The following is a 25,741-nucleotide window of genomic DNA, read 5'->3' as shown; positions in this document are numbered from 1 at the left end:
AACTATCAAACTAGTTCGACAAAAAAGTGTGATGTGCCCAAATATGGTAGTGATATACCCAAATATGGTAATGATAAGACATCATCATGTCCATATATGGACACGTTTTTTGTCACATAAAGTTTGATAGTGTAGACCAGGCTTTCTTACCCACATTTTGCAATTGATGTAAATTTGTATAATATATTGAACAATGTCACTTACAAGGATGACATGTGAGACATGGGTATTAAAGTTCAGTTTAATTTCTAGTTTAACTACAAAAAATAAATCATATGAAAAGAAAACAGAACTAGTTTACTGATGAAGTCTGCTTATGTCAACTACTACTACTAGAAAAAAAAATGCAATTTCTAAATTGACATTTTAAAGCATATTGCATTTCTGACAGTTCGTTTTTATACTGGAATAAATATTGATAGACAAATTCCATTAACTCCATCCATTAATTATTAGATGATCCAAATCGTATCACAATTTAATGTCATTTTCTGTTAAATTGAGGTGACTTAAAGACAAATCAATAAGTAGTTTTTATTTTAATATATAACTTATGAACGGTTCATGCTTTAGTGTCTTTTACCATTCTCCTTTCGTGTAGCGTTAACGTCATCTAGACAATGTTGTCGTCGTTAATGTGTGTCGGCTTTTTGCCGTGTTTTGTTTAGTCATCTCAACATCTAAGCTATCCGGCAATAATTTAATGATTTATTAAATTGAATTTCCAATCTATAAATACTATATACTTTTATTAATTTTGTTCGAAGTAGGTCGTTGTATTGATTGTAAATTCAAATCTATACACAAGTAAAAAGTCAGGAAAAGCAAAAAATATGAATTGAATAATATTTCCAACAAAATTAATATATCTTTAATTTATTATATAAGAGGGGTGGTAGTAGAATTTTTAGAAAAGCTGTGACCAACTATATGACTTTTTGTTTGGTATCGAAGGTGTTTCCTTTTTTTATTTATTTTATATATATTTTACGAGTGGGGTCCATCCAGCCAAAGCTGATCATTGGGGACCCTCACAGAAATACATCATGACAAGACATAAACATTAACAATACAAATTAAAATAAATATAATTTATAAAGATAAAATAAAGCACAAAACAATAAGAATAAAAGATAGGAAAAAGGAAGAACTAAACAAGAAGATGGTTCTTGAGCAGAAATTTGAAGGAAATTTAATAGGGATTCTATTCAAATATACATTTGAAATCATAAACATAACAATTTGATTATGTATTAAATATTACAGAAACATGCAATTATTTTTTTTTAGTTTTCAAGTACATTAAACCAACGTGTTGGTAATATTGAAGCATCATGGGATAAGGAGATGATCCTGCATGGCCGAGTGACCCCAGAGTTTGACCTCACACTAGACAGCGATTCTACAATAACAGCGCTGTCATTACTGAACTTCAAAGAAATGAAAGGTATTATAATATGTGTATGTTAATGTTGACCACTGTCTCCAGACTGTATGTAATATTTATATACATGTTGGAGTAAAATAATTAAAAATAGCAACATTTTGTAGTAAAATATTTTGGGAAAAGGTTCCAAAAAAAGTTCCATTTTACCACTGCCTCCAAACTGTATGTAAACAACATACTATGTTGGGGTAAAATTATTTAAAATAATTACAACATTTTGTAATAGAAAAAAATCAGGAAAAATTCCTAAAACATTTTGGGAAATAAGAAAAAAAAACCAGCCAAACGCCATGTTGGGATAAAATAATGGTAGAAAATGACAACATTTTGTAGTAAATGTTGTAAAATGTGCCATGATAATCTAATTTGTGATGGAAACTGACGCAATATAAGATATCCTTTATATTATTTATTTTCAGGTAAAATTCCTAAAACATTTTGGGAAATAAGACAATTTTTGGGTAAAAGTAAAATATTTTTTCTTTTTGTTTTTTCTTTTGTCATCTTGTATTAAATCTGCTCCTACAATACATCCGATCTTTGTCGCCACTTGATGTAAAGCGTTTCTTTAAGTTATATCACAGACAATGAAAGTTGACAGTACACTGATGAAGGGAATGCCAAAAGGCCGAGCTCACTATATTATTTCTTACATGAATAATCTTTATTTCCAAAAGATGTCATTTTATATTATTATAACAGACATTTCTTAATTCTGGATTTATGAGTATTTTAATTGTGAAAATTAAATAATATCTATTTTCAGTGTTGTGTAAACGTCTCTGTTACAGTGCCTGAAAACTAAAATTAATCCGCTTTGGATCAATTATGCAAATTATATGTAAATTGTATGTAAATTTCTATTGGATCTTGAGGATTTGGTTTAATGATTGAAATTATTCTATGAAATTTTCTAAAGTATCACCACATTTTGTTCTTGGGGTTCGTTTTCCCATTTTATTTTGGCAAAATGCGTTCCGATGACGTTAAACTTGTGATAGATTTCATAAATATCTTTTGAACATGCTAGGGTTCAAATAAAATCTGGGCAATCAATTATCTTTGAAAATGTCAAATTTTCAACATTTAGCAAGTTTTAAATCTATTATCACCATAGGGGCATATTAACAAAAGGTGATAGGTCAGAATTAACTGATAGGTTGGTTTGATCTGCCAGTCAAGCATGTGATTGAAAGTAGGGAGTCGTCTATTGAAAGGTGAAGACATTGTAGTTGTGTTAATTCGAACCATAAAGACGCACTTTTGGGAGACCCAAAGTCTCCAAACTGTCATATAAAGTGTCGTCGTCTCATATATTCAATAGAATCAACCCACTTGTTTCCATCCTATTGGGCCAGTTAAGATTTTCCTTGAAATTTAAATCGTTTAGTAAATAAAAACCAGATGAACAAAATTATCTTTTACTGTCTTTTCTTGTTTCTTGGGACTATCTTTGGAAGTATATTCTACCTTGAATTTAAAGGGTCATCCTAGATCAGTTTCTTGTGTTTTATCTTACTTTCTTAGCTCGTTTATTTGTTAACCAATTCTTTAAGTTTTTGTCAAACTAGTTTAACAAAAAAAGCGTGATCTACCCAAATATAGTAGTAATATGCCCAAATATAGTAGTGATATGACATCATCATGTCCACATATGTGCACATCACATTTTTTTTGTAAAGTTTAATAGTGTAGACACGGGTGTATAGATAATTTGAATTAAATTAATTAAAACAACTTGAAATGAAAAGCAAAATATAAAACAAAAATATTTATACTTGTGTGTTTCTGTTATTTATCTTTTTCGCTTGCGATAATAAAAGATGGTCATAAATGTAGAAATCAAGGTAAGCCGCATGGAAAGCCCTTCTTCCATGAACTATACTGTAGTAATGTCTAACTTGTCTTTAACTTGTTTTTGTTTGAATTTTGATAAATGCACGATTTTTTAAGATTTTTATTTTAGTGTGTTGTGTTTTGGTTTTCTCAGTTTTGTAAATCTATTCTTTATCTAATAAATCTCTTTCAAATCAGATTGAAGTGTTTTTTTTTAACCTATCTATATGAAAACTATGTTTAATACTAATATACATTTCTAAGTATTTGTAATTTTTCTAAATTTTCTGTTTTTGTAAAGCGCATTGAGGCTTTCAGCATAATGCGCTATATCAAGTACCAGTTGTTATTATTATTATTAAGTATTATGATATCTCTTGTATTTTTTTTTTGGTGTATGGTGTAACTAAATCTAACATTTTATGTCATTATTCTCATTTTCCTGTTCATACTGTATGTATAAATGTTATGTGTTTTAATGCAGTGAGCCATAGGAATCACAGGCAAACTATTGGTAACTAGTAATGAAACCCACCCTAGAGTACCAAATCTCCATTTCCAGTCATAACCCAATGTTTATATATTATGGCCGTAAATGTTAATTCCTCTTACATTCATCTAAATGATGGATGAAACTAAGCCAATACCATTGGCTAGTCCTATCATTGACCAAGGGCTTCTTTCGTCCAGTGCCTACCTTGATACTATTAATGGCGGGTCTCCCATCCAAGCTCTAACTGGGCCCAACGTTGCTTAACTTCGATGATCTGACGAGAACCAGTGTTTCAACGTGGTAAGGCTGTATTACTATACCAAATGTGTATGGATGTGTGTAATAATAGCAACAATTTTGTATAATGAACAAACATACAAATTCTTTCTTTTAATATATTGGAAGTATTGAAACTGAAATACTAGATAATACCTACCTAAGTTGACGGTACTATATGCCGACTTTAATCAAAAGCATCACATTTATATCTCAGCTTCTGCAACGTTTCACTTTATTTTCCAATCTCATTTGGATCTCAATCTCATTTCTTTTTACGACTAAAAAATTGATTTTTAAAATTTTAAAAATAATGCAACACGCTCTCTTTTGTTCATTAGTAATAAAGATATTGAATGGTACCATAATTTGGATAAAAAGTAAAATTAATCTTGGATTATCATTTAGAGTTTGTTTATTGGTCTTCATGGAAACAATAATAAACAGCTTTTAATTTCAGTAGAGGTTTTTATTTAAAAAAATTATATATAGTCTATTTCGTGCCTAGCTTACCTGGATAAACTGGCATTGGCCCTATTCTCTCTGAGAAGAGAGCTGCAACTCGAGTATATATAATAGTTTATGAAACAGATAATGGTACATTCCATGAAGCTTAAATTTTCAGTAGATTTTTTTTGGACATGGAGCAAAGTGAATGCATAGTAGATCATTATTTGTTACTTTTTGCTACATCTGTAGTAATAGTATGTGTAAATTTACATTACATTACTTATGGTATTATTTTGACCTTCAGACAACCTATCTCTATGGCAATAGACATGACAATTTAGATCATTAATAAGTTCCATTTATTCATAGTAAATTCAATTAAGCATAACAGTACTATGCTTGCATATGCTGTATATATCAATATTGTACTGTATGAGTGGTTTATTTTATGAATGAAAAACATAGAGTACTACATCACTACATTTATTCCTGAAATTGATTTGAAAAAAAATTCATATTTCATTATAAGTAAAAATTTGAGATTGCCTTGATCGTTTTATTTGTAGCAATTTACTAATAGTACTGTAGCATGTGGTTGTTCTTTTATTGGCTTTTAGTAAAACCCTCTTCCACTTATAGTATGTCATATGGCGTCTGAAATGTTTTGAAAGTAGACAAAATGAATTAATACTTTATTGTTATTAAATTATTTTGTGGTATCATGATCTATTTACTGTGTATTTAATACCCTATTTCCATTAATATTGTTTTTTCTTCGTTTACATGCACTTTGCTGTGCGTTTAACCGTATCCAAACGTGGCATCTATAACTACAGTATTCATTTCATATTAGCCAATGATTAATACAAACAATCCTTAATTGACTTAGTTAATTAACGTTAATGTTTTCTTACCTAATTAAGTGGTGAGTCACCAGAACAATTTTTGAAAAGTACATTAGCAATGATATAACGACATTACTGATGCTCTTGCATATGACAGGTTTAAACTCAAAATTTACGATCGGGAGTCAATCTTCTTAGACATTTTTATGTTTGATATTAGTCAGTCAGTTAAATCTTCATTATTTAATCTTTTAATTATATGAGTAGACAAATGATTTCTAATTTCTAAATCATAGAAAAGGAAATTGAACATTGATTCCATACTATTTGAAACATGAGAGTGCAGTTTCCTCCGACATATTTGTGTTTAAACTTTGTTTCTGATATTTAAAAAATCAGTTTAGTATAGCCATTATAAAAAACTTCTTTATAGCACTCCCATGTCGACTAATAACCTATGACGTCATTTTTATATAAGCTTACCCAAGTCAACTGGCACGTCAACTGGCAAATTTAAGAACTTGTTCAGTGGTATTTTGGACGTATGATGTCATAACACTGCAAAAGTTTACCAAAATCTTGGCGGAAAATGATCTTGCGATGATTTTCCAAGGAATGTAGTAAAAGGCATTTTCAATTAAATTATATTTACAAACTGTGAATTATTATTTAATAATTAAGTACCAGTTGACTATAACCCATGTGCATATGAACTTTGTACGTGTTCACACAAGTCAAAAAGTCCCTAATATTATCACGTCCACTGTACCTTTTGGAATCTAAATTTACACTAAACTTGATATATTCATAATGTTTCCAACATTTTTGTAAATTTATCTAAAACCTTCTGATCTTTTCAAGCATAAAAATACCTCTAATGTATCTCTTTTCACATTAAATTTTTTCTAAATGTATGTCTTTCATCGAATTTCAATTTTTAAAAATAAACTTATATCATTTTGCACGTTTTAAATTATTGATTGGACATCAATATTAGTTAGATTACTCAGTTTACTGACATAATATGTATAAGACAACGTGCTTTACTTAAATTCTACACAAAACATATCTTGTAAAATCTATGGATTGAGATGGACATTTAGGTTTTGATACTAGTTTCATGTCAAAAATTTCAGCATTTAATGGATGTAGTTGGACATTAGTAGCTCTTATGTAACTTCAGAATTTGTAGGACATGACAAGAATTGCCAAAACAAACTACGAACAGCAGTGTAACGCAGGGGGGAAAAGTGAAAAGGCTTAACACTCCTAAGGGCCCTCCAATGCTGGGTAGTTGCATATGGCTGCTCATGCTGTGTGGGTTTAAGTAGCCAGTGAGCACTCATAACTGTTACCTCACTGTCTACGAATTGTATAGCCATCCTTGATACTATTCTTTATCTTTAACCCACCAAGGATACTATGTTTCTTCTGAACGTCTGATTTAATAGCAGTAGTTGAATGCTTTATTCAAACACAGATATGTGTGTAACAATTTCTAGATATATTTTCATTTTATTTACAATAATAATTGTTAAAATTATTTTTACAGTTCCAGATTCGCCAATTGTTATTCCTGAAGAATGTAGCGTAGAAAACAATAGTGTCACCATCGCTTGGCAACCGCATCCTTCCAGCTGGGTGGAAGGTTACGTTCTAGAAATTGATGATGGTAAAAGTGGCGAATTCAGAGTAAGTAAAGCTCTGTCTACACTATCAAACTAGTTTGACAAAGAAAGTGTGATGTGCCCAAATATGGTAGTGATATGCTTAAATATGGTAGTGATATGACATCATCATGTCTATGGTCACATTACTTGTTTTAGTTACATAAAGTTTGATAGTGTAGACAGAGCTTAAGGCTGTTGTTTGAGGGGAACAATATTGTAAAACTACTTATTAATTCTGGATAAGAAGAAGAAAAGAAGATTTTGTTATTTTTATAGCGTGTGTAACATGCATGTAACTTTTTTCACTTCTTTTTGTATAGGAGGTCTATTGTGGGAAAGAGACTATTTGCACCGTAGATGGGCTACATTTTGACAGCACGTACAATGCACGTATTAAAGCATACAATCACGCAGGAGAGGGAGACTACAGTGAAACTATCTGTTTACAAACTGCTGAGGGTATGGGTTTTAGAAATAACGTTATCTACACCAAACAGGACAAAACCACTCATACTAATGTTCTGAATTCAGTATATTATGTCTAATTGAATCTGCACAAGTCTTCTGTCTTCAGTTTTTTTTATTTTTGGTTACATTTAATTTTTTTATATTTTTTTCTTTGCAGTTGCTTGGTTCCAACTTGATCCCCGAACAACCCATGCTGATATAATTTTCTCCAACGATAATATGACCGTGACCTGCAGTAGCTATGACGACAGGGTTGTCATGGGCAATGTCGGTTTCTCGAAGGGCGTACACTACTGGGAAATCACCATCGACCGATACGACAATCATCCGGACCCGGCATTCGGTGTTGCCCGATACGACACAACAAAAGAAATGATGCTCGGAAAGGACGATAAATCCTGGTCAATGTACATTGATAATAATCGCAGTTGGTTCATACATAAAAACGTTCATGCAGACAGAGCTGAGGGCGGTATATGCGTCGGGTCGGTTATTGGTGTGTTGTTGGATCTTAACAGGAGGACTTTAACGTTTTTTGTTAATGACCAACGCCAAGGACCAATAGCATTTAAGGACCTGCAAGGAGTATTTTTTCCAGCGATTAGTTTAAATAGAAACGTACAAGTTACAGTACACTCAGGATTAGAGCTGCCACCTGATCTTGATACATATTAAAGTATCTATTTTCCTTTTCAAAAAACAAGATAAAAACATCTCTAAAAATGTGCATTTTTTAATCGACTTGCTAATTTAAATAGTGAAAAAAAAACTCTAGAAATTTACCTTGAATTAATGTACAATACAGATTTGTACATAAGCCCATGTGATTGTCATGCAAAATACTCGTTTTAACTATAGAATACAAAATTTGAATCCGTACCTCCAAACCTGACCCGCTTGAGGGCAGTGTTAATATAGGACAGTATTAATTTAATCAATATCCAAAAGTAATTTTCAAAAATTAATTTAAAGATATTTTTCATTTTTATTACTGTCTATCAATAAATGTTTCTAAAATATAATTGATGAATTCCATATTTAAACTATTTGAACTGTCAATCAAATGAAAACTCCATGGTTACACTGCTCACATGATTTCTATATGTGGTTTTCTCAATGGATGGCTTAAATTTTAGGTATGCGTATATACTGTAAATGTGATGAATGAAAATGATATATGTGATTGTACTACTTACTACTGGCATATAAATATGAAATGGCTTTGCTTAAAAAAAAAAGTCCAAACCAAACGGGCGTCTCCGCTAAACACATCGTCACCATGCGAGTCCATGGTACAGTAGTATTTACATCACGGTTAAATCATTGTAAAACCTTGGTAAAACTATTTTGTTAAATAATCCAAGTGCGAACGATGGTCAAATTTACCGATGGCCTTGGGTAAAGTTACCATGGTTAAATTTACCATTATTCAAGTCCAGTGCGAACAAGACTTTAGTCATTTTTTTAGTTTTATTTTTTTTATTTATGACAGTTTGGAGAGGAGAGGCCATAACCACATAGTGGGTAATTAAGATTAATAATATCTTCTATAATGTATTAAAAAAAACAGAAAGTAAACCCTTGATATTAATAAGTCTTTTCTGTAGAAAAATTTTACAAGAGTCCGCCTTATCAATTGTAATATATTAATTGATATTTACTTAAATAATGTATATTTATAAAAATTTGAAATGTCATCATTTGCATATTGACTTTATACTGCTTTGATTTGTTTAAATTATTTATTTTAAAATATTAATTAATACATCCATTTGATGTATTAATTATTATTTTCAATCAATATTAATTTATGTATTGCATAATATGTTACATGAATTTATATTTTTATTTACTATTTTATTTTATTATGTAAAATATTAGATTGTAATTGTAAATAATAACATCTTAAAATCAAAAATTTGGTTTTATCTTATAAATATAAATATTATACTTATTATTACTGTTATTATCGCTGTTAATATTAAATTAATTTCTTAATGATATTTAAATTCTTTGAGGTTAGTCTCTAGGAAATACTTGTTACAAGATCTACCATTTTTTACCCAATTCCTCTCCCACAAAATCATGTTGAAGAAGTGCCCCAATTACCTGCAAGAAGATGAGGATATGGAATTATTTTTGTTGATAATTTTCTTCTTCTTTTTAAACATACATTTTATAAAAGCTCATTGTGGATACTGCTTTAATAATTGTTTATATGAGAGAGACAAAAAAAATGAGACAATATCCCTTTAAAGTCATTAAAGAATATGACAGAAATGCTGTTTTAGATGATATACTGTGCTGTTTAATCTCAGACAAGAGTTCATGGAACTGTTATCTCAGGTTCAATACAATGTCTGTAAATTAATGAATGGACCCAACTCATTAAGTTTAACTGTGTGTTTGTTGTGCTGCTATGGCTCAGTGTATTTGCTATTAAAATGTCAAAATTATTCAAAAGCAAAAACAGTTTGTCTAATGTGTTTCACTAACTTATGTTTTGTTTAATGATTTCTTATGGGAACAACTTGATTTTAAAATCACATGTGACATGTAGATTAATACACATATATTATACTGGATTGAAATGAATGTTTAACCTAAAATTAAGGACTATATGATTTACTTGATAGACTATATGTGGCCGAGCAGTTAAGACAGTAGAACCGTAATTACATAGCCATAACATTGGCAAGGGGTCGAGGATCACTCTCTCCATGGTTCTGGTGGTAGAATGAGTCTTCTCGGATAAGGACTATAAACCGTCCAGTGTACACATCTAGCTCATGTGCACTTTAAAGAACCTATGGTACATCTTTCGAGACGTGTAGGGGGTTACCCCAGTGTATTAGTACATCACAGCCACTGATCATAACTGGGCCCTCTGGGAGACCAGTCTTTGACTGAAAAGGTTGCCCAGTATAAATAAAATATTTCAATTCAACACCTGAATTTTTTTTTTTTTTTGCTATAGGAATGCAATAAAAGTTTTCACACAACACTAGTGGAGTGCTATTCAAATGTAATTTAATAACATTATAATACTATGATATAGGTTTGTTTTCAATCTCATTCATGATAAAATTTCTACATTTTATATATGTCCTACTTATTTTGTGTGTTTTAAAGTCATTACTTGCATTTAGAAATACATACTTTAAATCGTGTAAGCTAGTAAATCACAACTTATCCCATGCACACAGATTATACGTAATCCCAATTAAATCCAAGATAAAATCTTATGCTCGTTAAATCTTATTCCTAAATCCTTGAGTATATCAAACATAAATCTGTTCCTTTTTTAAGCTTAATAACACTCATCCATTTATGTTTTACATGTGATGTGATATGGCTGTAGGCTTTCTTAAATCTATATTTTAAAGATGCAAATTGTTCCCCAAAAACATAAAAAATGAAGATTAATTCAATCAGATTTTTAATAAAGTTATTCCCTTCCGTTAAAAAAAATTATGTTTTCTCATATAAGATAAAATGACCAAATAAATGGTCAAATTCAACCAAACCCCATTGGCGGCAGCCAATTTTTTGCTTTAAATTACAGTTTTTTATTATTCAATTTTTGTTCAAAGTGGATAACTATTATGTGAACTTAAAATGGCGTATTCAACAACAACAATTTTAAAAGTTTTTTTCTGGGGGACAATACATTTTTCAAATACATTTTTTCAAAATCAGTGGTTTCAAAACACTCTTGTGTGAAAACTTTAGCCAGCCAATGGCTACTCTCGTATTGAAAGATCCTGTATCTGTTTTAACCAATTGGAATACGTGTACTATCCTTCACATAAAAACCATTTCGCGTGTGTTGAAAGCATCATGGCGGCTTCTAATCGGCGAGTTTTACCAGTTGATGACACTAATATTACGTTTGAAACAAGCGAAGATGTTATTGTTACACCGACATTTGATTCTATGGGAATTCGAGAAGACCTTCTTAGAGGAATTTATGCATATGGTAAGGCGTAATATATATAAAAAAGCTACCGACTGATCGCTATGCTAGGCCTATTTAGTGTAAAGCGATCTATTGGTGTTGGGGAGAGATTGCAACATAGGTCTACTGGAGCTTCTATTACCCGCCGATTTTGAGTGGTGATGACGTAGGCCTAGCCTAGGTCTTATATTACTACTAAAGTAGGAGTTCAAGTTTAGAATAACTTTTCAAATACTGAAGTTAGACCGGGTAGGCATTATTAAATATAAAATAAAAATTTAAAAAATATATTTATTTTTATTAACTTTTTGACTTGAGTTCTCAGTTTTTTAGATTCATTCAACAAAACAGTATTTTAAAATTCTATTTTAATTTTATATTAGGATTTGAAAAACCGTCTGCCATCCAACAGCGAGCAATTAAACCAGTAACAAAGGGCAGAGATGTTATTGCACAGTAAGTTGACTGTTATATATCAATTCAATGTTACTGTATTTTCAAATGTTCTTAAAATGTTAAATTCTATTTTCTATACTATTTCATCTCTTGTAATTGTATATGTATGTATCACTAGTAATTTCACTCTCATTTTAACACTACGATTGTTGCCTTGCACACCTAACATATCCTAATCAACTGGCAATGATGATTAAACATTCACTTCCATGGCAATGACAAGCATCCCAAGATGCCTGTTTGATTTCACTTACTAACTGAGCCGGTTGTAACCAAAGACAATTTCTTTGTTACCAAGGCAATCATTTCATTACTTTAAATATAACTATGCCACATTATTAATTATAAATAATAATGGCAATGTATTCTTAAAGTACAGAACTTTATGTCAACATCTTTGTATTATTATGGAGAATATTAATGCTTGAGTTCTACTTGACTTTTTATCCTCACAGAGCACAGTCTGGAACTGGTAAGACGGCCACGTTTTCCATCAGTATTCTACAAATGCTGGACACGCAGGTGCGAGAGACGCAAGCTCTTGTCCTCTCACCTACACGTGAATTGGCAGTCCAGATTCAAAAGGTACAGTACAACAGGTAGAACTCCCCCAATCGAAAACCAATGGGAGGTGTGTGTGGTTTTAAGGAGTTTTAAGGCAATGGTTAAAATCATTTTTCAGCACACTAAACGTTAAATGACAATTGTGGGGCCTGGGAGAAACTTTCTTAATTGTGTCTGTTATGGGTGTACAGTATATTCTTTGACATGAGAAAACCTTCTTCAGCCATAACTATTATGGCACTATAGAACAATTATTCATCATTTACTTATTTATCATTGATAGGTTGTGTTGGCATTGGGTGATTACATGAGTGTACAGTGTCATGCATGTATTGGTGGAACGAGTATTGGAGATGATATTCACAAATTAGACTACGGGCAACACATAGTATCTGGAACACCTGGCAGAGTGTTTGGTAGGCATTCAATTTTTTTGGGGTTTTTTGTAATATTTTACATAATTTGTATGTACTGTATTATTAAATAATGTTATTAGTTCTATATACAAATAACCCTTATTAGCTATGAGAGAATAATTTAAAACCAAATTATATTTTAAATGTTTTATTATGATATTATATTTCATTTCATTTTAATGTATTAAATACAGATGTTGCTTGCAACTTGATTAATATCCCTTTACTACATTTAAAATGACATGCTTTCTGAATCTGACCCACATTTTAGATTAAATAGAAATGCATCTTTGAAAAGGTCACTCACAAAATATTTTACAAAATAAAACCACTTAAATAAATTCATTTAAATGACCTTACGTACTGTAACCTGAAAATGGATTTCCATACAAACAACAAAATTACAGTTACTGCTTACAGACTGTGGTAGTACACAGTAGCTATACACTATCTGTACATGTGGGTCAGTAGTTGGTTTTTCCTTTACAAATATGTTTAAAAATGACTATATGATTGTATCGCTGTATAACGGAAATTACTAATATCAGACATGGTATGAATACTTATCAAGTAATCATTAATATTCTGGTTTGTTTTTTTCCTTCATCGGAAATTATCAGATATGATCCGAAGGCGACATTTGAGAACAAGGTCAATAAAGATGTTGGTACTTGACGAAGCCGACGAGATGTTGAATAAAGGTCAGTAGATGGCGTCCTACTTTTTTATAACCATGATTGATGACCTTTATCAAAATTACTAACGTCATATTTGATAATGAATTTCTTTTCAGGCAGCTAACTGTCATTTTATTTATTTATTTTGGTTTTAGGAAAAAAATTATTATGGATCAGTCTTGTCTACAGATCTTTGTATAAAAACCAAAAATTACAGTTTTGTAATTATGGGGTGGGGTACTACAGTAGTACCCCTTCTATTAAAGGGACACCACCAGGACTTGAAATAGTGTTAGTGTTAAAATATATTTCTAGTTCATTTCAGGGGCATTCCACAGTATTTGGTCCGTGGGTTTAAAAATTTCATTTACTGATTTTGATGTAACTCTTGGCCATTTCTCAAAGTAGACATGTTGAAGTTTATTAAATAACATTTTTTTTATTTTTCTGATATTGATTTTTTAAGTTATTGAATATTAAATATGAAAAAGTCATATTTGGCGTTACGGACGGGACATTTTTAATCCTATTTATTTCATAAACTATGCATCTTATTACTGTTTTTTCAACAGATATAGTTACTTTATGTCTCAATAATACATAATCAAGTATTTAATTAAAATTTTGTTGTTTATTAATTTCATACATCCATTTCAAATTCATAAATGTCGCGTCCGCGACGTTTTAGGCGGTTTTTTTACATTTATTTTAAAAGTAATGATGCAAAAATCTTGATATTTCATTTTCTCCTCCTGAGGACTATATCTCATTATATTATGAACAAATTTTTGGAAAATTTTAGATTTTGATGAAAATATCATATTTCAAAAATATATTGTTACGGACGGGACATTTTTGTTACGGACGGGACGTATCATTTAAATCTTAATTATTTCACAAACCATGCATATTTTGAACATTTTTTTGCCAGATATAGTTACTCTATGTCCCTATTGTACATACTCAAGCATTTTATAACACATATTTTGTTTATTAAATTTCATATATACATTTCAAAATTCATAATTGTCCCATCCGCGACATTTTAATAGTAGTTTTATGGTGTTTTTTACATTTCAGTTAAAAGTATTGATACCACAATTTAATATTTTGTTTTCTCCTTTTAAAACTATATGCAATACATTATAAACAAATATTTTGAAACTTTTGGTGAAAATATCATATTCAAAAATATATTGATGATATTTTTCGTAGGCACGGGACAGACATTTTTGTTAAGGACGGGACATATCATTTAAATCCTTTTTATTTCATAATAAAACCATGCATCTTGTTAATATTTTTGCCCATAAATATACTGCAGTTACTTTTTTTTCAAAGTAAGCTCCAATTATTCATAATAAATTATTTTATTTAATTTAATTGTTTATTAATTTCATACTTGCATTTCAAAATTCATTTTGTTTACTTCTGAGACATTTCGATTGGGGTTTTTTCCTCACTTGTGTTTATTGAAGTAATTGGCTTTAAAATTGTTATTTAATTCCTAATTTTAAATCTTAATTTTCAACTCTTAAGGATATTAAATTGCAATAGATTTAAACAAGTTTTTTAAAACTTGGTATTTTTTTTATTAAAAAAACATTACTATCAAAATTTATTGAATGTTACGGATGGGACATTTTTTTTATGAATGTGATGACAATATTGTAAGAATTAAAAAGTGTTTTTGTACTGTAGGCTGAGAAGTACTGTACAAAGGTGTTAACTGTTTATTAATCACAAAACATTGTGGTCTGTATTTAAAATAACAATCCACAAAAGAACAATACCGAAATCCAAAAAAACATGACCAGTATGAATGGGAGTATTGGGTGCGGTCATCGCTTTGTCGATTTCATTGTTTGGTGAATTTGCAACCAAGAACCTTTTATAAATCAGATACTAAATAATTAAGATTGAATTTTAATAGAAGTAGGCCTACAGTTATTAAATCCAAGCAAGGATAGAAGAAAATTTCAGATGCAACTTGGATCCACTAACAAATTCAGACGTCAAGCGCCAACGCCAATTTTTAAAGATTCGCCTTAAATGTGTTAATATCTTGAAGTCTTGTTTAATATGCCAAGCATAACTTTTATATTAGTGTAAATAAATATTTTGATAACATTTTATAATATTTTTTCTCGTTATAACTCTTCGAATAATTAATTTTATAAATAATATTTCATATTTATGAATTTTAATATTTTCACTTGACATAAACTTTTAAACAGTGTTTCAAAGGTTGAATTATATTTTGATTTGTAAATAAAAGATTACATTGATGTAAAAAACTTATTTTTAAATTTTTTTAATAGCAAAATTATACAATTTTTAAACGTGGACAAAGTTGTCCTGTCCGCGACGTTAGAAATGTCCCGTCCGTAACGACATATAAATCATATTTATTAATAAATTTGCAGTTCAATTTTTATAATAAACATTCAGTTATCTAAAACAACTATCTGGCAACATAATAATACAAAACAAATTTTAAAATCTCTTTTAAATGAGGAGAAATATTACAATACGTAAACCTTCTCAAAAGTCATGTCCATTTGCCGTCCCATCCGCGACGCATACAATTTTCATAATAAAATTTTTTTTGTACAGTCTTTTTTCTTTTTTTGACTTTCACAATAAACATTGGCCATATATGTATACATTTATTCTACTTTGAATCTTGTATTCTTTTTTATTTCTAAGATATGTCTAGTTATATTCTCAAAAATGTCCCGTCCGTAACAAAAAAATACTGTGGAATGCCCCTTCACAGGAAGGTGTCCCTTTAATATGGGTGTCCAAAAGGAGGGGTTCTTCCCTATAAATGTTTGTTTGTTATGGCCATTAATTGCAGGTGCTTCACATGGCAAACACAACATGCTCTACAACTGTTGAGTTCCTTTTTTTGTGTAAAGAAATTCAGACTTTATACAGGATTTGTACCCAGTATCCTGTGGCTGTCAGGCAAGCATCATCACTCAATGTTTTTCTTTTGTAGGTTTCAAAGAGCAGATTTATGATGTATACCGGTACCTACCCCCTGCTACTCAAGTGGTGTTGTTCAGCGCTACTCTGCCCCATGAGATTTTAGAGATGACGCACAAGTTTATGACGGATCCAATCAGAATTCTTGTCAAACGGTAAATTAAAATCGTCTATTTTGAATATGATATTTGTGTGCAGAAAGAGATGAGTGTTGGAATAAATATGGTGCCTTTAATCTTAATTACATTGTACTTATTATCACATGCAACACCAGTTTTACCCACTTGCATTCAAATATACCTTTGGGTCGTAAAAAAGTGTCCTCTTAATAGGGATGTCCATAATGTTCAGCCATAGTTTTAAAAAATATGTTGCTTCTCCTTTCGTTCATTTCAAAGTGTTCCCGTAATTTTTTTATTATTTATACTGGGTGACCTCTTCAGTCAAAGACTGGACTCCCAGAGGGCCCAGTTATGATCATTGGCTGTGATGTACTAGTACACTTCGGTAACCCCCTACTCGTCTCGAAAAATGTACTAGCTTCTTTAAAGTGCACATGAGCTAGCATGTGTACACTAGACCTACGGTTTATAGTCGTTTGTAGAGACTCAAAGAAGGGGGTTGTACTGTTACTGTGGTAAACATTCTGCCTGGTTTTGTTAAATGTGTTAATTTGTGAATATATTACACAAATTTTAATAAGTGGATTTTTATAATTATTTTCTGTCTTCAGTGATGAGTTGACGTTAGAAGGTATCAAGCAATTCTTTGTCGCGGTAGAACGTGAGGAATGGAAGTTTGACACACTTTGCGACCTCTACGATACGTTAACCATAACACAAGCTGTTATATTCTGCAACACAAAGAGAAAGGTATCAAGTCTTGTGCATTGTTGACTTAACTTCAGTCTTCTGTTTCAAAAAATTATTTTGAAATCTATTAATATTTACAGTGCATGTATGTTATTGTGCCCAGTATTATAATTACAGATCCAACAAGCACTTAATCAAAGTATTAACTAGATTCGTTAGAAATCTGATCTCATGAAATCATGTTACCTTAATGCTTTACACTATTATCTTACTAATTACTTAATGTGATTGATATTTGTTTTATCTTTAAAATATATGATTAGTAACTGATCTAATAAGCAATGCAGACAATGGTTGTAGAGGTTCCTAGTTAGGCTTTAAATTGGACTACAAGTAGTCTATACTTCAGTATTTTAATTACGTTTTTTATAAGAAAATAAATGTGTATTTCTTGCATGAAATTTGTAATATTTGCTGAAGTCAAATGTAAAAATAAACGTTTTTGTTTTTTTTAGGTTGATTGGCTGACAGAGAAAATGCGAGAAGCAAATTTTACTGTATCATCGATGCATGGAGACATGCCTCAAAAGGAGCGTGACGCTATCATGAAGGAATTCAGAGCTGGAGCTAGGTACTAATTAATGATCTTTGAATTAATTAATAAGCTTTAATATCCTTTCCAGCCCTAAAACTTGTTGCTAGGCCTTCTAGTAATCATAGTGTGGAACACCCCGCCCCCCCCCCCCCCCTAAAGCGTAGTTCCCACTAGAGACGCAATGCAAGGACCTACGCCCAACGCAAGCAAGTTGACCAATGACATGCAACTGTTCGAATAATCCATTGCTTGTGATTAGTCAAATCACGTTACATCCTTGCGTCGCTAGTGGGAACCAACCCCTAAGAAGCTCTTGATAAACAACTTAATACAGTTTACCTACTGTACCTTTAGGCACTCGCCCTTAACTTCTGTTGGCCTTTTTAATCCCAAATCCTCTACATTCATACGCTGAACATTATCTGTCAACAAGAGAGTCACAAAAAAATGTTTATATGTAAAAGGTCATGAAAATTTGACACAGTTATTCACCTTGTATATGACAAGCTCCCTTAGGTGGTATACTACACAGATTGATCAAATTGAGATAGTTATTAAGCTAACATATTGACTTCTTCATAGTGATTGTAGGGGATTTATACCTAGTCAATTCCAGTCAGATTATTACCTAATAAAGATTTTCTCAGCCCTTTCCTAGCCTTCCTTTTCTCCTGGATAACATCAGGGAGTTTGTCAGTGACTTAACAGCTATGAGTGCTCACTGGCTAAACCCAGCAGCCCATAGCATGTGCAGCCACAATACAACTACCCAACGTTGGAAAGCCCCCTTAAGAGTGCTAAACTAGGGGCCTTTTCCCCCTGTGTTATGTTATTTGATAGTACTTTTATTCTATACTATATTCTAAAATGTGTCTCTTCTCTGCTGTTTGTTTTTAGTCGTGTCTTAATCACAACTGATGTATGGGCTAGAGGAATAGATGTGCAACAGGTATCCCTCGTTATCAACTATGATTTACCAAACAATCGTGAATTGTACATCCACAGGTAAAGTTTTGTTGTATTGTTAGTAATGCAGTAGAACCCCTGTTGAGGAGGGCACCTTTAGGACCCAACAATATATGGCCTGGCATCACAAAAGCAAGGCAGAGTCGTAACCCCAACTTTTGAGATATTTAGCCTTGTTCACAATGTGGAAAACTACCTAACCTATCCAATTTGAGATTTAAAAAAAAAAAAAAATGTTTTCATTAATAACTCTTCATATAATAACCGATTTTAATTAAAAACGACTCATTTTAAAGCTTATTAAATATAGATTACAAATATATAAAAATCTAAAAAATTCATTATTTCTGACACTACGCTGACTTTGTGTGCCCGTCTTTCATTAATCAGAAAGTGTCTCCTGAAAAAGGGTGTCCCCAAGGAGGTGGTTCTACTGTGTTTTGATGTATGTGAAACTATTTTGTCAGTCATAGCAAAGTTGATATATTGTCGTGTCTAATTTCTAACTCAATATCGTATCAAATTAGAATCGGTCGTTCGGGTCGTTACGGAAGAAAGGGTGTTGCTATCAACTTTGTGAAGAGTGATGATATTAGGATTTTACGAGATATTGAGCAATATTACAGTACACAGATTGATGAAATGCCCATGAATGGTAAGTTAACTGTTGATTTACTTCCAACACTAGCAAATATACACACCCTAGAGCTGGTACTCCCCTACCCCACTAACAAAGATACACACCCTAGAGCTGGTACTCCCCTACCCCACTAGCAAAGATACACACCCTAGAGCAGGTACTCCCCTACCCCACTAGCAAAAATACACACCCTAGAGATGGTACTCCCCTACCTCACTAGTAATGCTACACACCCTAGAGCTGGTACTCTCCCAAACTGCCCTACCCCACTAGCAAAGATACACACCCTAGAGCAGGTACTCCCCTACCCCACTAGCAAAGATACACACCCCACAGCCCTACTACACGCTATCATAAATAATGGTTATGATTCTTTTACATTTTCAGTTGCTGATTTGATTTAGAGTGTTCTTATGATTTTCTACGAGAAGGCAGGCAGTACTGGTCATCCTATGAAGGCACATTCAACTGGACACTTGACCTATTTATTTTATATCCTTATTCCATTTGTATAGTCTATTTCTTTTTAAGAACTATGTCTGAGAAAATTAATTTACATAATTTACCTTTTTTCAAACACCCCTCCCAACAAAAATAAATAATCTTGGGCAAAGATGTCAAAAAGGGTTATAGTTTTAGTGTATGTCTGGTGTATTTCTAACATGCTTTTATTTGTCTGTATGTTTACTGTTGTTTTTTTTTAATAGAAGAGTTAAAATCACCTTAATTAAATAGTGGGGTATACATATTGAGATTATAAACTAATGGCCCATTAGAACATGAGAAAGGGGTTTGAAAAGCACTGCTGGTCATTCATCAACTTAAGCTCTGTCTACACTATCAAACTTAGTTTGAAAAAAAAATGTTGATGTGCCTAAATATGGTAGTGATATGACATCACATCACATTTTTTTGTCACATAAAGTTTGATAGTGTAGACAAAGCTTTTGCCAATGTGGAATTTAACTTGCATACTATTCTCACATTACAAGTCTGCTGTCACTCTGGTAGATAGTATTGTAAATATTATATAATACCTTTCATTTCTTTCTATTTCTCAATTTAAAATGTAACGCTGTTTCAGAAAACAATTGAATGACATTCATTAATGAGACTTTATATCAGTGAAGAATATCTGAGTGTGCAAATGTGTCTTAATATCTTCAATTCACATTTATTTTACTCATCCTTTATAATATATTTTATAGCAATCTATCATGATTTTGGGGATACCGATAATCTTTTTACTCTAGCAACCGTCGTTTAAGGTTTTGTTAATACATTAAAATTAACTAATAAAGAAAATTCCAGTTTTGATAAAAAATTAATATTTAGTGTCTATATGTCTACATTTTTTTGTGTTTTTAGTTTGTATTTTCGTTTGTGATTTACTATCATTAAATATTTGTAACCTAACTTTCTAGAACTATCTTTGGCTGTTGAAATTGAATGTATATCTTACCAGTAAGTAGTATAACAGTCAATTTTGATGAAATCATGCTTGTGGCTTTTACTTAGTAATGTTTCTTGAAATCTACTTACTTCATTCACTCAGAATTTATGTGATATTTCAGTTTTTTAAATCAATATTTTAACATGGATGTCAGTTTTGAGATTTCATTAGCCATATGCCCACTAATGATAACACTAAGTATGTCTTAAGCTCTGTCTACACTATCAAAATGTATGTGACTAAAAAATGTGATGTGCCCATATATAGACATGATGATGTCATATCACTACCATATTTCGGCATATTACTGCCATATTTGGGCACATCACACCTTTTTTGGCGAACTAGTTTGATAGTGTAGACACACGTGTGTTTTTCAGTCTTCAGTTCTAGTATTAGGTAGTTTATATACTACATATTGTTTTATGGGATGGTCTAAAATGTTTGATTTTTCCAGTTTAAACATCAAGAAAGAATTGTAAGACCTGGCAGCTTAGGGATAGTATTTAGGGTGTCCTGCTGCCTGCATTGTTGATCATTTAGTAAGACATGGGATCCTAATTTCACAGTTAATAATTTATGTTTTGGCTGGTCGGCTTCAAAAGAAATATTTAGGCACATGGCCAAGGATTATCAATAGTAAATTAATCACTGTCCTATCAGATAGGCGATAATCCCCTGACTTTAAATTCTGTAATAAGGCCAATTGACAAAGACAGAAAACCGCGTAGCTTGTCCCATGTAAAATCTGTATCTATCCTGAGCAGAAACCGTCCGCTCCGCGTTGTGTATAAATGGTCTTGATAAGGAATAACATAGATTATAGGTTTTTATTACCGTTCGTCTGTGAAAATTGGCCTTTAGACAATACACTATGATACAAAAGGTTTTAGTTCAACTTGAAACTTTATTGAATATATCTGTCCAAAATGAAACGAGAAATAATTTTATATTTTTACATAGTTATTCAGATACTACTGTATGTACATAGCTTACCATCAAACACAAAATTGTGACAAGCTTTATTGTTTTATTGTTGATTTCAACTGAAATTTACATCAATCTTTCAGTGTTAAAAGTAGACTAGAATAAATACAAGATGAAATGACTAGTCATATCTCTATCAAAAGTTTTAAATTTATTCATCATCGTCATCATCTTCTTCCACATCTTCTAAATCTTCTGCGGCCTCCATGGCTTCTCTTTGTGCTGCACGCAGAGCAGCTTCCTCTTCTGGTGTGGGGTCTTCAGCTTCTGTGATCTCTGGACCGCTGGGGAATTCCTCTTCAACTGGTGGTGGTGGAGGAGGGCTGTAGTTGTCTGGTAAATACTTATGTCCACTACCAATGTATACATTTTCAAATTTTCTAGTTAAAAAGAAAACCAATATTAGAATTTTATACTAGAAACCATATTCAGGAATAGGTACAGAGGAGGCCTGTTTCGAGGTGATTTTTATTTGTAGTATGTATGGCATGTCTAACTTACTTTTCCGTTCCAAAGGCATAGGCTCCAGGCCACAGGTTTGACTGCATCATGGCGATTGCATATTGAGGTACCAAAGTGGATGACAAACGAGCAGTCCATGGTGGCGTACTCTCAATTTCTGAAAGTAGAAGTATTAAAGAAGATGACATATCACTACCATATTTGGGAACATGACACTTTTTTTGTCAAACTACTTTGATAGTGTAGACAGAGCTTAAAAGACACCTACCAACATCCTCTGAAATTGGAGTCAGCACTGGTGGTCCAACCTCTGGTTCCGGTTCATCTGGTTCCTCTCGCTCTTCTTCGTCTTCCTCATCTTCAAAATCATCTTCCTGTGGTTGAATTGGATTGAACCAGGAGCATCGACCCTATAAAGGAGAACCATGAATAAATTGAAAAACTAATTCACTCTTTATAAAAAGTCAGTAACATTGTTAACCAATAGAAAGCACCAAATTGTACGCATGCAGGGAAGTTGTTGGGCTTCTTCTTAATGATGTTTTTGGTAGTTTGTACTCTAGATCCAGTCGACGACCAATGTCACATTAATGCGTAAGCCCTATTATCATGTTGAACCTTGAAATGTCATCAATTTTTAAAGATGTTTAAAAAGGTTACCTGAGGCAGGATGTGTTGAGCATGATGTACCCAATTTGCTAATGATGGGTCAACGAGATCTTTAACTGGAATGCCCTCAAAGTCTGGATTTTCGATGAAGGTGTCGCGAGCTGGGAAAAAATACAAAATGAATTTAATGATCTAGCAACAGATCAATTCATTTAGTGTAAGTGTCATTCACCAAAAGAAAGACACCAATATGGAAGATTTAGAAAGTCTACTTACCCCCTTCCTCCTCCTCCTCTTCTTCCTCCTCATCAAATTGGTAGAAGCCTAGGGGGCTGATCTGTGTACCTGCTGAGATCCTTGCAATTTGAGCCCTTAAGTAGTTGATTTCACTGCCAGGGAATGGTGGATAGCTGGTAATCTGTCAAATAAATATTGAGTAGACATTTGTAAAATTTGAAATTGATGATATGACAGTAGATACTAAAGGCCAATGGAGCAGATCCTGGGGATGGGAGAACTTTTCGAAACCAAACCCGTAAATTTTGCATAACTTTTACATTTACATGTCAGAACCCATCTTGCTTTTTCCTTCTTGATTGTCCATTGCCACCCATCCCACCACCACTCCTTCTTCCCAACTCAAATCACGCTCTTCAAATTAGATCGATGCTATTGCTAATACCAAAGAAATTAAGGCCACACACTATAAACTTGCACTCGTATTTTACCAGCATTTGTTTGAGCCATACACTAATGTATTACACACCATTAGTAAATAAAGACCTATAAGCCAATACTTACTGGTGCATCTAGCCTGCCAGTGAAGAACTTCTTGATTTGTCTTGCACAGACAATCTGTGCTGGAGTGACAGGGGGTAGCTTGGTCCAGGCCTTGCCAGCTGAAATTCAATTAAAAATTGTGTAAAACATTGTGTATGTCATATCAAGTTTCGTTAAGTAATTCACAGCGTAGTAATCTAATCTGTCTCGGACTGTTACTTACGTTCATTACAGACAAAGAAAAGTTTCTTGTTAGCTCCGGTGTGGTTATCTTCCTTCAAGATAACGGGAGGTGGTTTGAAATCTGGCTTTGGTGTGTCGTCCTCCTCATGTTCCTCTGCAAAACAAATCACAATTGTTACCACATCAAAAATTAATTTATCAAAGACCGTAAAATATACAGATGATAGGGATATCGAACTACAACAACATGGCACTATGGCCAGGAATCATCCTTGTGTTTGAATTTAAGACTATTAAAAAAGAGAAGGGGTCTCCCATGTTAAAGAGCTGCTCTCTCTTTGATATGACATGATCATGAATGGGCACATCACATTTTGTTGTCACAAAGTTTGATAGTGTAGACAGAGCTATTATATTAATTAAATTGTCCCTTTACTTACCACCCTCTCCTTCCTCCTCATCTTTTTCCATATCCTCATCTCCATCATGTTCCTGAAAAAAGACAAAAATATCAGCATTAAAGAATACTTGCAGCTAAACAGAATTTACTCATTTTTCATTCTAAATTTTATATAACGTGACATTTTATTTAACATTTATTACCTCCTCTTCCTCCTCCTCTTCTTCGCCTTCTCTGTATTCTACCTCCGCTACAATGTAGTTCTTCTCCGTACCGAGTATCTTACCCCAGAATCGGCAAGTTTGTAAGGGGTAGTTATCTACCAGTTGTTTGAGGGCAAGGAATATCCGTATCGTCTCCTCTCGACTAATTCCAACCTGAAAAAAAGTAAAAAAAATGTTATAGTTTTGTAGCTCAATGTGAATCAATACCAGTAACGTAACAAATAAACATTAGGCATTGAATTAAATAAACTAATAAAATAACACTAGGCGCATTTCATATTCACTGTACGATTGTTACAATTAATAAAATAAGTGAAGACTGCGGGGAAGAATACTTACTCCTCCTTGTTCAAAATAGTTCATAAGTTCTGGCAGATTTGGTAGAGGAGTTTCAACTTCATCTTCTCCGCCTCCTTCGTGTTCACCTTCATCCTGATTTCTCTGAATTAAAAACAATAATATCAAAATATCGTCCATGTTTTAAAAAAAATTATGATTCCTATTTTTTGATAATTTACAATTACCTATTGTTTACCATTTTGACACTTTTATTATCAAAATAATAGGCTTTGTTAGGTCTACTGTTTTGTTTATCACTACTCAAAATTACAAATTGAGTGACAACAACAATCATTTCTAGTCTGAACGAAATCATAGCATATTAAGAATCAGTATTTATCGATTTGTAAGAGTCAAGTTAAGCTGTACTAATGTGTATACCAGCAATCTCACCTCAAACAAACCCTTTTGTGATTCTGCTAATGCAACTTCAGTGGTTTTATCTACTTTGTTTAGAATTGTATCAAAATCTGGTGAAAATTTAGATTTTTTCACATTTTTGCTTATGTCTTCGAATACATCTGAAAAACAAAAATCAGAGTTTAATTAAACAATGATGATATTGATAAAATCTGTTATATAGTGATAATGACGATAATATGGATGGACATTTGTTATGGCTTTGATTGATAGTTATTGATAACGATACCTACCGACAACATTTACTGGCCTTTCATCCAGTACTTTTGTAAGAACTCTGCTTAGGTGGTCATAGCTGTAAAAAAATATATATATTTACAGTAT

At 32.2% G+C, this 25,741-nt stretch overlaps 3 protein-coding genes across 4 annotated transcripts in view; 2 read left to right on the top strand and 1 right to left on the bottom strand.

Annotated features, from left to right (window-relative positions):
• The window catches only part of LOC144852664 (E3 ubiquitin-protein ligase TRIM9-like), a 36,736-nt gene extending 26,729 nt beyond the window's left edge, over positions 1 to 10,007 (top strand). Inside the window, exons 4-7 of the mRNA XM_078710596.1 lie at positions 1,291 to 1,447; positions 6,900 to 7,039; positions 7,338 to 7,476; positions 7,643 to 10,007. Coding sequence (XP_078566722.1) covers positions 1,291 to 1,447; positions 6,900 to 7,039; positions 7,338 to 7,476; positions 7,643 to 8,160 — 954 coding nt within the window. The 3' untranslated portion in view covers positions 8,161 to 10,007. The remainder of the gene's footprint in view (positions 1 to 1,290; positions 1,448 to 6,899; positions 7,040 to 7,337; positions 7,477 to 7,642) is intronic.
• Positions 1 to 25,741, bottom strand: part of LOC144852668 (radial spoke head protein 6 homolog A-like) — a 115,322-nt gene that overhangs the window by 89,079 nt on the left and 502 nt on the right. Inside the window, exons 2-13 of one of the 2 annotated variants that reach the window (XM_078710607.1) lie at positions 25,651 to 25,712; positions 25,391 to 25,518; positions 24,998 to 25,099; positions 24,638 to 24,811; positions 24,475 to 24,526; positions 24,075 to 24,188; positions 23,873 to 23,970; positions 23,348 to 23,489; positions 23,123 to 23,232; positions 22,731 to 22,872; positions 22,502 to 22,619; positions 22,126 to 22,380 (exon numbers count right to left, since the gene is read on the bottom strand). In XM_078710607.1, coding sequence (XP_078566733.1) covers positions 22,152 to 22,380; positions 22,502 to 22,619; positions 22,731 to 22,872; positions 23,123 to 23,232; positions 23,348 to 23,489; positions 23,873 to 23,970; positions 24,075 to 24,188; positions 24,475 to 24,526; positions 24,638 to 24,811; positions 24,998 to 25,099; positions 25,391 to 25,518; positions 25,651 to 25,712 — 1,471 coding nt within the window. In that variant the 3' untranslated portion in view covers positions 22,126 to 22,151. Of the gene's footprint in view, positions 1 to 21,900; positions 22,381 to 22,501; positions 22,620 to 22,730; positions 22,873 to 23,122; positions 23,233 to 23,347; positions 23,490 to 23,872; positions 23,971 to 24,074; positions 24,189 to 24,474; positions 24,527 to 24,637; positions 24,812 to 24,997; positions 25,100 to 25,390; positions 25,519 to 25,650; positions 25,713 to 25,741 lie in introns of those variants that run through there. The other variant, XM_078710606.1, reaches the window with a different exon arrangement.
• LOC144852680 (eukaryotic initiation factor 4A-III) lies at positions 11,288 to 21,177 on the top strand. Its single transcript, XM_078710622.1, has 11 exons — positions 11,288 to 11,464; positions 11,827 to 11,899; positions 12,355 to 12,484; positions 12,747 to 12,879; positions 13,500 to 13,580; positions 16,561 to 16,702; positions 17,281 to 17,419; positions 17,875 to 17,990; positions 18,852 to 18,959; positions 19,448 to 19,575; positions 19,948 to 21,177. Exons 1-11 carry the CDS (start codon positions 11,326 to 11,328, stop codon positions 19,962 to 19,964), a joined length of 1,206 nt encoding a protein of 401 aa, XP_078566748.1. The 5' UTR covers positions 11,288 to 11,325; the 3' UTR covers positions 19,965 to 21,177.

This window comes from Antedon bifida, chromosome 9 (assembly GCF_963402885.1).
Source record: "Antedon bifida chromosome 9, ecAntBifi1.1, whole genome shotgun sequence".
Taxonomy (NCBI): Eukaryota; Metazoa; Echinodermata; class Crinoidea; order Comatulida; family Antedonidae; genus Antedon; species Antedon bifida.
This window is presented reverse-complemented; position numbering and strand designations above follow the sequence as displayed.

What these genes read in the sequence shown, in the direction of transcription:
- LOC144852680 (XM_078710622.1), top strand. Translation starts at nt 11,326, where the DNA reads ATGGCGGCTTCTAATCGGCGAGTTTTACCAGTTGATGACACTAATATT. An exon ending in TAGAGGAATTTATGCATATG is followed by an intron (nt 11,465 to 11,826) that starts GTAAGGCGTAAT and finishes ATTTTATATTAG; the next exon opens with GATTTGAAAAACCGTCTGCC. An exon ending in ATCAGAATTCTTGTCAAACG is followed by an intron (nt 16,703 to 17,280) that starts GTAAATTAAAAT and finishes TTCTGTCTTCAG; the next exon opens with TGATGAGTTGACGTTAGAAG.